This window comes from Gambusia affinis, linkage group LG04, assembly GCF_019740435.1.
Source record: "Gambusia affinis linkage group LG04, SWU_Gaff_1.0, whole genome shotgun sequence".
Taxonomy (NCBI): Eukaryota; Metazoa; Chordata; class Actinopteri; order Cyprinodontiformes; family Poeciliidae; genus Gambusia; species Gambusia affinis.
The window spans coordinates 5493096-5505595 of NC_057871.1; the positions used below are offsets into that span (position 1 = coordinate 5493096).

General features: G+C 36.2%; 1 protein-coding gene across 10 annotated transcripts in view; it reads left to right on the forward strand.

The window, feature by feature from the left end:
• The window catches only part of LOC122829151 (teneurin-3-like), a 314256-nt gene that overhangs the window by 81095 nt on the left and 220661 nt on the right, over positions 1–12500 (forward strand). For all 10 annotated transcript variants that reach the window (XM_044113478.1, XM_044113472.1, XM_044113474.1 and 7 more), the window contains 3 exons: positions 4095–4215; positions 4457–4527; positions 5082–5369. In XM_044113478.1, coding sequence (XP_043969413.1) covers positions 4095–4215; positions 4457–4527; positions 5082–5369 — 480 coding nt within the window. The remainder of the gene's footprint in view (positions 1–4094; positions 4216–4456; positions 4528–5081; positions 5370–12500) is intronic.

Below are 12500 nucleotides of genomic sequence, written 5' to 3' on the forward strand. Positions count from 1 at the left end.
GTGCTGTATAAATAGGCCATTAGGAATTTTTCTAATAATGAGTAGTCAGAATTATTGTTTGCCCCCACAGACCTAACCTTTTCATACAGTTTATGAATTTTGGACTTTTCACAGCCATTTGGATTAATTAGCATTCATAGGATGACTATATTAAAATAAAGCTCAGATTTAATTGAACCTGGGAATTATTCATTTATGGCTATTACTGTTAAAGATTAGGGCTGTTCATTTTTTGCTGAAAGTTTAAAACTTTGCATTTGAAGGCTATAATATCTGGGAGCAATAAAAATAGGAAGAAATAGCTTCCTCTTAGTGGCTATAAATTTTGGATTTAAATCTGGTAACATTTGCTTAATTAGAAAAGGGGTTTTGATGAGACTCATTTGTCAGAATAAAAAAAAATAACAACCTTTAAGTAGGTCTTCAACACATTTGTTATTAAGCTCATGATTATGTATTAATGTTTTTTTTAATTGGCCGAATGTAACATTCTGATTTAATTTTTATTTTTTTTTATTAACTGTAGGCCACAAATTATTATCATTATTAGTAGAAATAAAGACTTCAAAACATCCATTCCTGTGCTAATCAATATAATGTGTTTCACTTTGTGAAAGCAGTTACAGAAATAAACAAACTTTCTAATAAAATTCAGATTTATTTTGTAATTATACACCATTTTAATTAAAGCCTCAGTTATATTCACAGATGTACTTTCACAAAATTGAAATATGTGTGTTTATGGACATGCTTAGTGTGTGATTTTAAGAATGTGCTGTGTGCTGCTCTCTAAGCGTACTCCACATTGCAAAAACAGGCTCTATTTCAAGGATTTCTGATAAAAATCAGGCCTGGAAGGGAAACTGCAGTAAAAATGTGGAAGATCACAGCAATTTTGTGCTTTAACTAGGGTGGACTGGGGAGTGGCAATTACATTTTCACATAGAATATTTCTTCCTGTATTTATTGGTTTTTCCAAATCAATCATGATCAACAGAATTTGGCTTTTTTTTTTTAACAAAGAACAAAACTATGAAAAAAAAAACCCAAAAAAACCACTTAAGTCAAGGGGAAAGCTAATTTTCTCTTTGCAGTTATTTGTTTTATGTTACAGATATTTATTGTATTTTCACTATTTCTGAAAAAATCAGTTTTGACTTTGACATAAAAGTTTTTTTTTTGTATGTTTTAGTGTCAAAGAAGCCAAATTTGTTGCTCATGATTGATTTGTAAAATCAATAACAATGGTAAAACACCCAGGGGTGTGAGCACTTTGTATAGGTAATGTTAATAAAAATTGGGATTGTATTTTCCCATTATTTCTTTTTCTGCTATTACATTTTTTTTGTTGATCTGAAAAAAAAAAAAAAAAGCAGTGGCAGGAAATAATTTTGAGAGAGCAGATATTTTTCACATCACTGTGCATTCAAGCTAACCACCTTTGTATGCACTACATATAGTTTGCCCTAAGCAGATGGTCAAAGCTCAGATGATAAAGTGGTTGTCCTCCAGTTAGAACATTAGCAAGTCCTCTATACCACGAAGCGTCCTTGAGCAGGACAATGGCCTCTCTTGATGCTTTCTTGAACCTAAATAAGGTTAAAAAGTCACTTATCAAGGACTATTTAACTTTTTCTTTTGGCTGAGGGCCTCACAGATTTATCCAAGGAGGGTCTGGTTAGCAGAATTTATTGCAGCTCTTTTAAATGTCAGTTTGAATCCAAATCTGCTACACTGAAGGATAACATTTGAACAAATGCGACAGATAAATGCCACAGAATATTTTGTGGTACTTTCATCAGACTAAATGATACACTAAATTGCAGCAGCAGATAGTAAGGAAGGTTGTCTGAAAGTGAAAGTGTAAAGAAATGCATTCTGCTTTTAAAAAACTGAGTTGCAAGAAGAAGTGGAGGAAAAGTCAGAGGCTTTCTTGCTGGTGAGAAGGAGTCCACAGAGCAACCTCCATGTTTAGAGCTGATCCCGATGAGATGTAGATTATTGGTTAGAGGTTAGAGCTGACCTGCAGATTCTTAAAAAAAAGTACCATGAACTTCTGATGGAGTTATATATTCTTCAAATGTGTTTTATTTCAGCTCCTTTAACCATTATCGTCTCATTTTGAAGCATTTTCTGAACTATCAAGACACCTGTGGAACCTCTTCCAGTGATATGTTTCCAACAACTACAGAACTCCTCTAATTTGTTTTTTTAAATGCATAGTTACTGTGCAGTGCGACAGACTGGGTCCAGGGGGAACCCCGCTGAAACATTTGCTGGAAATGGGCACCCCTCCTGACCCCACTAGGGACAAGAGTGTACAGAAATGGATGGATGGATGGATGGATGGATGGATGGATGGATGGATGGATGGATGGATGGATGGATGGATGGATGGATGGATGGATGGATGGATGGATGGATGGATGGATGGATGGCATAGATACTGTTCATACAAATGATTGATAAACAGAGAAAAACAAGACAAAATAGCAGAAATCCAGACTTTGTAGATTGAGTTTCACTCCTTTCTCATTTAATCATGTATATCTTTTGGGATTAGCTGTCCAATCACCAGCTCTGATTTCAGGCCATTGAATAACATTTTTTTTACTATCTATTAAATTTGTGTCTATGTGGTAACAGTTAAACATTTTAGGCTTTTCATACTTTTGTATGTTTACTTGAACACACTTGTAAACAGCCTCTGTGATTAACGAGAGGATTCAGGTGTGTGCATGTATTCGTTTGTGCTGATCTCTAACTTTTTTACCTTCCTCTTTGAATTAGTGTGAAGGAGTTTGTACATGTTCTAACAACAAAGGTTTAGCTCACCTGCGGCCACAGTTTCTGCTTGTAAATCATTTCCAAATAAAGCTGTGATGGCAGGACCAGACAAAGTCTTTTTTTGTTACTTCTGTATGTCTCAGTAACATCCTACTGCTTGGAAAAAATAATCATGTTGGCAAATAATAACACTTCAGAGTCTTGTTGATAGCAGTTTGTTACTTCCACAACATGATAATGAAAACGGTAACTTCTTATTAGTAAGATAACAGTAAACCTTACACTTCATCATAAAGGTTGCTCTGTATGTGTGAAACATGAGCTGCATAGAATAACATCCAAAAAACTGAAGAAACACACCCACCTGGAACAAACAGCTTACAGAGCAAATCCAACAGAGATTATGCATCTTAAGAATGTATAACGATAAAATAAAGACGTTTAAACTAAACAACAATTGCACAGATAAATGTAGGTCTGAAGAAGTTCAACACAAAGGTTTTAATGAGGCTTTACAGGATTAATATTTCTGAAAAAGGTACATCTCCATCAGCAGTTAAGAAAGCAATTTAGCCCTGGGAATCATCCATTTAGGGCTTTACTTCCTTTCACCCAACTTTTCAACTGAGAGTATTTTTTTATAAAAATAATGCAAAGTTTATTCCATTTGTATAAGGGAAGCTCACCACTTAGACTTTCTGTGTTCTGAGCAGGAATTCATATTTAATTAGATTTAGGCATGATTTGTGAGCTTCCATTATACAAACGGAAAACTCGTATCTTCAGAATATTCCCACAGACAGCTGCTGCATCCTTTTAAGCGAGCTGACAGCTGTGCCGGATTTTTAACAATGCGTTCAAGAGAGATTTCTTTCTTGAGCGAGCAAAAAAAAAAAAAAGAAAAAGAAAAAAAGTGCAGGGCGTAACTCCGCAGCTTGCATGGATTATCATCAGGTCAGTAGGTGGTCTTTCATTTTGGCAGATTTGCATTCAGACTGTGACTAAATTTGGGCAAATGTGTGTCACCCTGGTTGCATTTACACCTGCGTGCTCTAAGTACAGGTCTGAATGGAGCCGCAGTGGTAAATTACACAAGCATCCCATACAATATGAGTCATGGTGGATTCTACTTCAATGTTTACGATGCGAGTGTGTTTATTTCTGTTCTGCCATTCCATTTTAACAAATTTGTTTTTCACAGCTTAGCTCTTGTTATTCTAAGGAATTCAAGGAGTTCCCTGCTTCTTTAAAAGACTCACATTCAGGCTCACAAGCTGTCTCTATTTGTGTTTGAAAATGTGTGTTAGGGTCTTCAGGGGACAGTGAGGACTGTGCAATCAGCTCGCAGGGTCTCCGGGTCCCCACCCAGAAGTCTTACTCATCTAGTGAAACGCTCCGAGCCTTCGACCAGCACCAAGACCAAACCAGGTCAGGGCTTATCGCTTTAGAAATTTACATTTTGTCAAAAATTCTAACACAGATAGGGAGTCTTTCTCATTGTGGTCATGTTTATTTTTTTGTGAAATTCTTAAAAACCGGTATCAGCACAATATAAAATGTGAAGATAAAAAAAAATAAAAAAATAACAGAGCTTACCTGTTAGTGTTTTCTCTTCACCAGTACAGATCTAAAATAAACCAGGAAACACTTTGCTCTTTGCTTTTCACAGGTTACTGTACGGTACCACCAAGGGGCACAAGGAGATGGTTCACCGTGAACAGGATAATTATACCAGACATGGTAAGTCTACTACACACAAACATTAGATTAAAACCACAGAATATAGAACATCTTTAGAGATAAACACCTAAAATTACACTGTACATGTTCAGGATATGACATTTAATTTTCAAAAAATTGTTTAATTACAGCATTCAAGGAAATCATTTTAAACCTGTGAAAATGTATTAATCCAGCTGGTTATCTCACAAATAAAGTTCAGACAGGCGGTCCTTGCTTTCTGGTTCTTTTATATCAAAGCTAAAAGAAATCCCTTTTTATTCACTTTGTTGTAAAGAAATATAAAACTCACTTCCATATCTGCAGTTAAACAAATAGACATTCAAACTTCCTACTTCAATTCAAATGAGGCTAAAATGATGTACAAAGTTATCTATTGATCTTTTAAGAGTGGCATTTATTGACTCTGATTAAAGCTATTAACAGAAAAACTGTACTACTTTACAAATAAATATGAAGTTTAATTAAAATATATTTCTTAAATTAACTTCAAAAGAAAATAGTAAATAATTTAGTTGACATGATAAATTGCCATCCTTTTGTTTGCTTTGTAGGCCAACACTTCAGTCTTCGTCAGCTGGGGATTTGTGAGCCCCCTCCTCGCCGAGGCCTCCCGTTCTGCTCCGACATTGGCCTTCCCCATCACGGCTTTTCAGTTGGCACGGCACAAGACGTGGACTCAGAGAGTCAGGCTGTGATGTCACCGGAGCGTGCCATGCGGCTGTGGGGCCGAGGAGGTCTGGGTAAATCGTCTGGGAGGAGTTCCTGCCTGTCCAGCCGCTCCAACTCGGTGCTGACACTTACGGACACGGAACATGAGAACAAGTCAGACAGCGACAATGGTAGGACATGGGTTTGACTTTAGTGGCTGAAAATGTAGCTGTCAGAAAACATTTTTGGTTTTTTTAACCCTTTGAATATTTTAGAATAACTTGGTGCTCAGGAAATCTGTAGAGTTAAATTTTTTTGTTACACCTGTACATTTAAGATAATCAAATACATTTTAATATCAGACAATGTTTGAGATACCTGGGATACACTCTTCTTTTACTCGCTCTTCTCCAGAATTGTTTCAATCCAGTCACATTAAAGAATTTTCAGGAATATTGCATGGTTAGGGTAACATCTGAACCTTCCATTTAAACATAACTCTAAACTTTGACTAGGCCCTTTCTTAGACAAAGTTTTTTTTAACCGGTCAGAGGTACGCTTGCTAGACTGCATTGAATCTGTGTGTTTTGCATGGTGCATGGGGCATGTAAGGAGGACAAAACTCAAAATGCCCTGCTAATTATTTAATTAATGACCACAAGGTTGCTGCCTGAACACGTTTATTTATTTTAATGATCACGGAGGACAGGGGACGTTTGTGCATCTGTGTTTATGTGCTTCTGTGTATGAGATGCATATTAGTTATTCTCAAGGTAATTTTCTCTTACAGGTGTGCATGTGTAAAGAGTTTCATGCATTACCCCCTCACAGACACACACATATAATGAAATACAGTGTGTTTTCATTAAACTCAGCACATACACGTTTTCATTAAAAGATGGGACGTTGTAATTAACAGCAAGACAAACTGCTGAGTCCTTACATTTACTTATATTAAGTTCGATCATGTTTTTATTAAATGACATGATGCCGTGGATGTCAGTGCTCTGGAGAAAACTCTTCGTATCTCTAAAAATGAGTAGTCGTCAAGTTTTCCAAGGCTAATTGACTTTTTAAAGCACAGCTGTGTTTATGTTTGTGCGCATGTGTGTGTTTGCACACGCCTTATTTAGAAATACAGCGAGAAGTAAGTTTGTGTGTGGGTATATGTACGGAGGTGAGGTGACTCAAATAGAACCGCAGTTAATTACACGTTGAACAATGTGTTCAAAGTGTAATCAATGATCTTCAGCTGTTCCAGTCAGAAATTGATGCAAACCAGAATCTGCGTCCATCCCTACTGATATAAACTGAATGATTTTAATATGCATTAGCCAGAGTGGAGAGTTTTTTGATGCCCTTTGAAAACATGTTGGCACCTTCCACTTGACCTTCACTGAGTTCTTTTTTGAGGTAGCCTCTCCTTAAACATGCACTTTGCTCTTTTTAAGGATTTATTGGCTCTAGCGGCCTTCATTTGAAAGTAGTTTGTCAGAAAAGAGGGAAGACATGTGGCAAATGTCACTAGGCCGGCAATCAAACCTGCGACCACTGTCATGAGGACTAAGGCCTCAATATGTGGGTTGTACTTTGCCCCTGTTCCACCACAGCACACCAGCAATTTGTTCTTTTAATGTGTTTGCCATTTCTGTTGCTGCTGCATTTGTGGCAGCATATATATTCTATGCCAGAATAACTGCAATATAAAGCAAGAATGAGCAAACGATGGAAATTAATTGGCATGTTTGCACTGGCTTATCATCAATGTCAATTGCTTTGTGAATCAGATACTGAGACAACACAGACAGAGATTGTAAAAACTTGAGAATTTAGATTATTTTAATTTATGTTTATTAATGATACTTGTAGTCTAATTTGCTGAGTGGTTGAAAAACTGGACAAATTTCAGGCAAGAAGTAAATGTAAAAAATGGTCTATCTGTGGATTTAACTGTTCCCAGAGAAAGACCTTTGTATCTGAATATAGTGCTGTTTCAGTCATTACCGATAAAGGCAGCCTCTGGCAAAAATGTTGGGGAGACAAAGAAATCCTATACTGCTGGTGCTGGAGTTAAGTTTGATTAATAAGGGTTTGCATCTAAGATGATACTAGTCTTTACTTAAGATTTTTTTAAGCAAGAGACTGTTCACTTTTTATTTATTCTGGGACACTTTTTCAGAAATCTTTAACAGCTGTTGCTGGCCTAAAGGAATATCGCCCAGTCATGCAATTTTGTGTGACTCCACTTCATCAGAAACATTGACTATAGGGTGTATGTAAGAGATAGAGTCATGTGATATCAAATGCAATCAGTGCAGAAATGCCTGAAAGTGCAATACACCTAATGGCTTTAAAACTTCTCTTTGTTTCAGTGGACTTCTACCTGAAGACTCTAAACTCTCTTATGAAATGCTAATTACATTTTAATTGTTACTTTCCAGTAATAATGTTGGTCATTTTGATATTAGAAAATGACCAACATTTTCTAATATGATACTTAATTTTGTACCATTCCGTTTCATTTACTCTCTCCCTTTTGTTCCATTTTATTTAACTTATACCTATCTATATTGTATACAGAAATTCACAAATTAACTTCTTCATCTCCAGTCTTAAGTGATAGATTTCTGCAAATGGCAGCTCCAAAAAAAAAAAAGAGTAAAGTCCAACTTTATTTTTATAGCATCAAAAGTCATTCCAATCACCTCAGGTCTTATGCTTTATGAAAAGGATCGTAATAATAATGGCAGAACATCAAACTAGAGGTACCAGTAGTTTTAAAGGATCAGGTTGGACATACAGGATGAACAAACTGTTCAAGGATTCAGTTGTATCTGAAGTCCACAGCAGTCAAGGAAACCATTTATCTTTTTATGTTTTCAGTGTGCATGTCTTTCAATGCTGCCTTTGTAAAGCTGACTAAAAGTATAGATTTTTCTTTGACCTAATTGTTCTTTACCATTAAAAAAAAGGACAATTCAAGTTGACCTTATCCAGGTCAACTTGAATTACAGCAGCATCGTCTACTTCAAACTTAGGCTCAGATTTTTTGACTGATTTTTTAATGATTTTTTTTCTTTTTACTTTTTTTTTTTAAGATCTTGAAAGGAAGCACATGGTCATGCTTACACACACCAACCCTGTCATTAATGAAGGACTACTCTGTTGCTTGTAAGGCAGACACACAGAAGAGCTAAGATCCTCGACTGCTAAGTTAGGACTCCTCTGTGGAACAAAACCACCTTTGATTGTGGATCTTAGATTTGGTAACAGACGTCTTTAAGATGCTGAACTTATATAACTGAGAAAAGCCAAGGCCAAACCCTTTGTTATTTCATTGGTGTTCTTCAGAAGACGGCAAGAGAATAAACAAACCAAAGTGAGATGGTGAAGTGAGGAGAGACAAAGATCAGAGAAGGGGGGGATGTAACAATATAAAAGAGGAAAGGAGAAAGTTGAGAATAAAGATAGGATGGGAAAGGAGAGAAGCCTCTCTGTGTTGTTTGTTCTCCTGAGAGGAAATATTAGACCGCAGACGTCTGTCTGGCTCCCCAGTGGACACACACGCAAACATGCGCGCAAACACACAGCCAGATTAACGCTTTTATGGTGTCTGAACCCATGGGTGCTCAGCTGGCGCTTGCCCCGTTACTTGATACTGATGATCTCAACTTCACCGGTGTAAAAACAGAAGACACAGATGTATTCACTGACATACAGTAGGTGTATTTGTCACTTTTCCCATATCCGGTTCAATAAAGCAATCAAGAATGCATAAAGCAGTTGTTATTTTATAAATACAACATATATATTACTGGCTGTTCAAATGAACTGTTAGAAAAGACAGGAAAAATAAAATAGGTAAATGAAAGGAAACTGTCTTCTCTGGATTTTGAAGATGAGATGGATAAGAACAAGAAAACTATAGAGGCAGACAGATAGTGGAAGAACTCTATTTTGTCTTTGCTAACCAGATTACTATGTGTCAACAAAACCCTTAATCCATTTGGCATCTCTAAGCTGCTTAACACTATAACCTCAACTCTTATACAGACACACACACACCTACACACGCACACGCATACACACACCTACACAGAAAGCTTTTCACCATCATAGTTGTATCATTTTTGCTTGGATGAAAAGGACATTTTTCTTATTAATTGCTGCATTATTGATACATAGATATTGCATCTGCCTGGATATGCAGGTGCTCTGTATGTTTAGTGATAAGCGAATCTAAAGACATGTGAGGAACATTCATGTGCTCAGTTTGATCCCAAATATTTCCTGCAAAATGAGTGCATGCATTTCAATCCTTGGACCTCCGTAACACATGATATTTATGAATTATTACATTTTATGTTGGTTATGTTCATAAAAATGTAGGTTTTATACTCTGCAGGAATTGTTGCCGGTGGGAAACTGCATAGACTACGTTACATAAATATGGCCTAATTACAACATATTTAAAAAAAAAAAAAAAAATCAAGACATGCATAACCCATTATAACAAAGAATGGTGACAAGAGTGTTCACAAATATTTCAGACACATAGAGATTCAATGCCACATCCTGCAGATAGCATTGTTTCAATGTGCTGATTGACCTTTCACCTCATTTGGTCATTTCATCTATGAGGCAAAATCAGGTGAAAATGTTAGTATGAACAAATTCTCCCTGTCCCACCAGACCAAGCAGTACACCTTGGCCCTGCCCTAAACTCGTTTTAGGCGTGGAGTCATCTTGTAGTCGTCATTCAGTGCTGAGACCAGACTTTGTGTAAAGTGTCGCCTTTTGGAGGGCGCAGGGGGCAGAGAGGGGTTCAGCTGTGGGAATGACATTGATTTAGAAAACATCTATTTCAGGTTCTTTCTTTGATGGCTATTGCTATTCTTTGTATTCTTGTTATCATAATTACCATGCAAATAATACAGTAGCTGCTAGATACTCAGTGTTTATGTTAAGATGTAATTATTGAGCAGTCTCGTGTTATTATTGCACAAAAAATTCAGGTTCATGCCAGAGGCAGACTACACAGAAAATCAGAAAAGCAGTGATTGAAAGATCTTTGTAGAATCAGGTTCTCACATTTTCAGTGTTTCACTGAAATCAGTTCATAACTACAAGACTGAAAATATGCAAGGACTTCAACATCAGAAGATGATGCAGATTGATACCAAACCACAAAACATTCCTTCTGGGTTCAGTGAATTTCAGCTGATGTTGCATCATTTTCAACTCAGTGCCATGTTTCAAAATGTGTATGTAAATACATGTATAATAATGATAAAATTCTATCAAAGAATATCCTCTTTTTCCTTATATGAATATTTATTTCACTGGGGTGAATTTTCTCTCTCTCCTGCTTTATATAAGTTGTATTTCATGTCATGCTGAAGCTGAAAAGAAAAAATTTAGTACTGCAGTAGAATTTTATTTTTACCTATAGCAGTAAATGTAAAATGTATTTTGTAGAACACTGTTGTGGCAGCTTTGGCATTAGTTCTTCTCCTATAGGAGATTCTCTATAGGCTTTCACACATATACTTTATCTTCTCAGACTCTGTTGGATATGATAGACAGAGTCCATGAATGGCCGTCAGCAGGATGGTCCACAGTTGTTCTCTCAAGTTAAATATCATTCTACACTTCTTGAGAACAAACTTAACCCAAAGCCACTCCAGCTCCATCTTGGCTGTGTGCTTTGGCTCTGTCTGATGTTACTAATCTGTAAGGCAAACATTATATAAGTCGTCTCTCTCTTCTCTCATATAATTCGACTACAACTCCTATCCGCTGTGGCTCTGGGGTGTCCAATACTTTAGATATTCCTCTGAAAGCGTTCTCAGATTGATAGATGTCATTGACTTTGTTTTTAATCTGTTATTGATTTTCTCTAGATCATGATGAGATGATGTGTCACTTTTTGAGATTCTGTCTATTTCATTCTGTTCTATGAATGTAACTTCCTGATTCTATATGTCTGGCTGTAGGGTGAAGGTCAAGTTAGAGGTGAGTCTGGCAATTGTTGATTCATGATTTAACAGGATGCCTACTTTTTCATTCAAGGCGAGGCTGGTTTGAATAATTGTTTTCACTAGTGTATAGGTAATCATCATTTGAAAACTTAATTTTAAATTTACTTAGGTGAACTTTGTGTGACACATATGTACTTGATAATCTGATCTATGCATATTTAGTATATAAAATGAAGAAATGTACGAGGGCCAAAGATTTGTTCACAACAATGGCAAATAAATATGGGCATGTGTTGTGGTCACATCTATGTGAGTGTGTGTAAGAATTTAGCATAGCAGGTTTATATGATGAATTTATAAATTATGCATAAGTTGAACTGAACATCAACTACCTCAAACAGGGTGCCTGTGTGCTTACTGTTCTAGTCGCTAAATATCTCCATGGTATATTCTTGATAGCCTTACTATACATGCATACATACGCAAACAAATATAACATGAGAGAAACAAACACAGATATTTGCTGGATATGACAAATCACAGCAATAACCAACGTGAATGTGTAAGTATGGAGAAATTATACATGCACATTCACCAGGATCTATTTGAGGACATTTTTCTTACACCATTGCTGCATTATTGATACATAGATATTGCAACTACCTTTACATGCAGGTGCTCTGTATGTTTAGTAATATGTAGATATAAGTTGTTTTCTTAATAACTGTAGAAAAGCATAAAAGGTTGTTAACTGCAGATATGTAGTGTGCCAGGTTCTTTTTTTTTTTTGCCAAGCTGTGCGTGCGTGGGTGTGTGTGTGTTTGACGTTAATTACTTATTTAGTAATAAAAACAAAATAACTTATTTAGCAATAAAACTTTATTATGTGAAAAACAGGACATCCGATGGCTCTATATAAACTAATTTGTTGGGGGTTTTTGTGTGTGTTTCCTCACACTTCCAAGCTACACATTATCTAAGAAAGTGTAAAGTGATCTTAATACAATTGTCACTTTATATGGGACATTCATTCTGCTGACATAGGCATTTTTTGTTTTTGATATCACTTATATGTGCTTCCATTTGAAATCTGTGTTTAAAAAAATCTGTTTGAGTCTTAGATTAAAATTACTCCTAAATAGAAGGTTTTTAAATTTGTATGGTTTTAAGTCACTCTGTTCATCTTCAATGTGTGTAACATTTCAGGGATTTCCAATCTAAACAAGTCCACCAGGGGTGTGTGTGGTATTCCTTTATGCACGCTGAAAAGTGAGCTGTTGTATGTGTGTGAGAGTGTGTGTCGCATCAAAAGCACTGAAAGTGGTCAAGGTGAGAATGGAG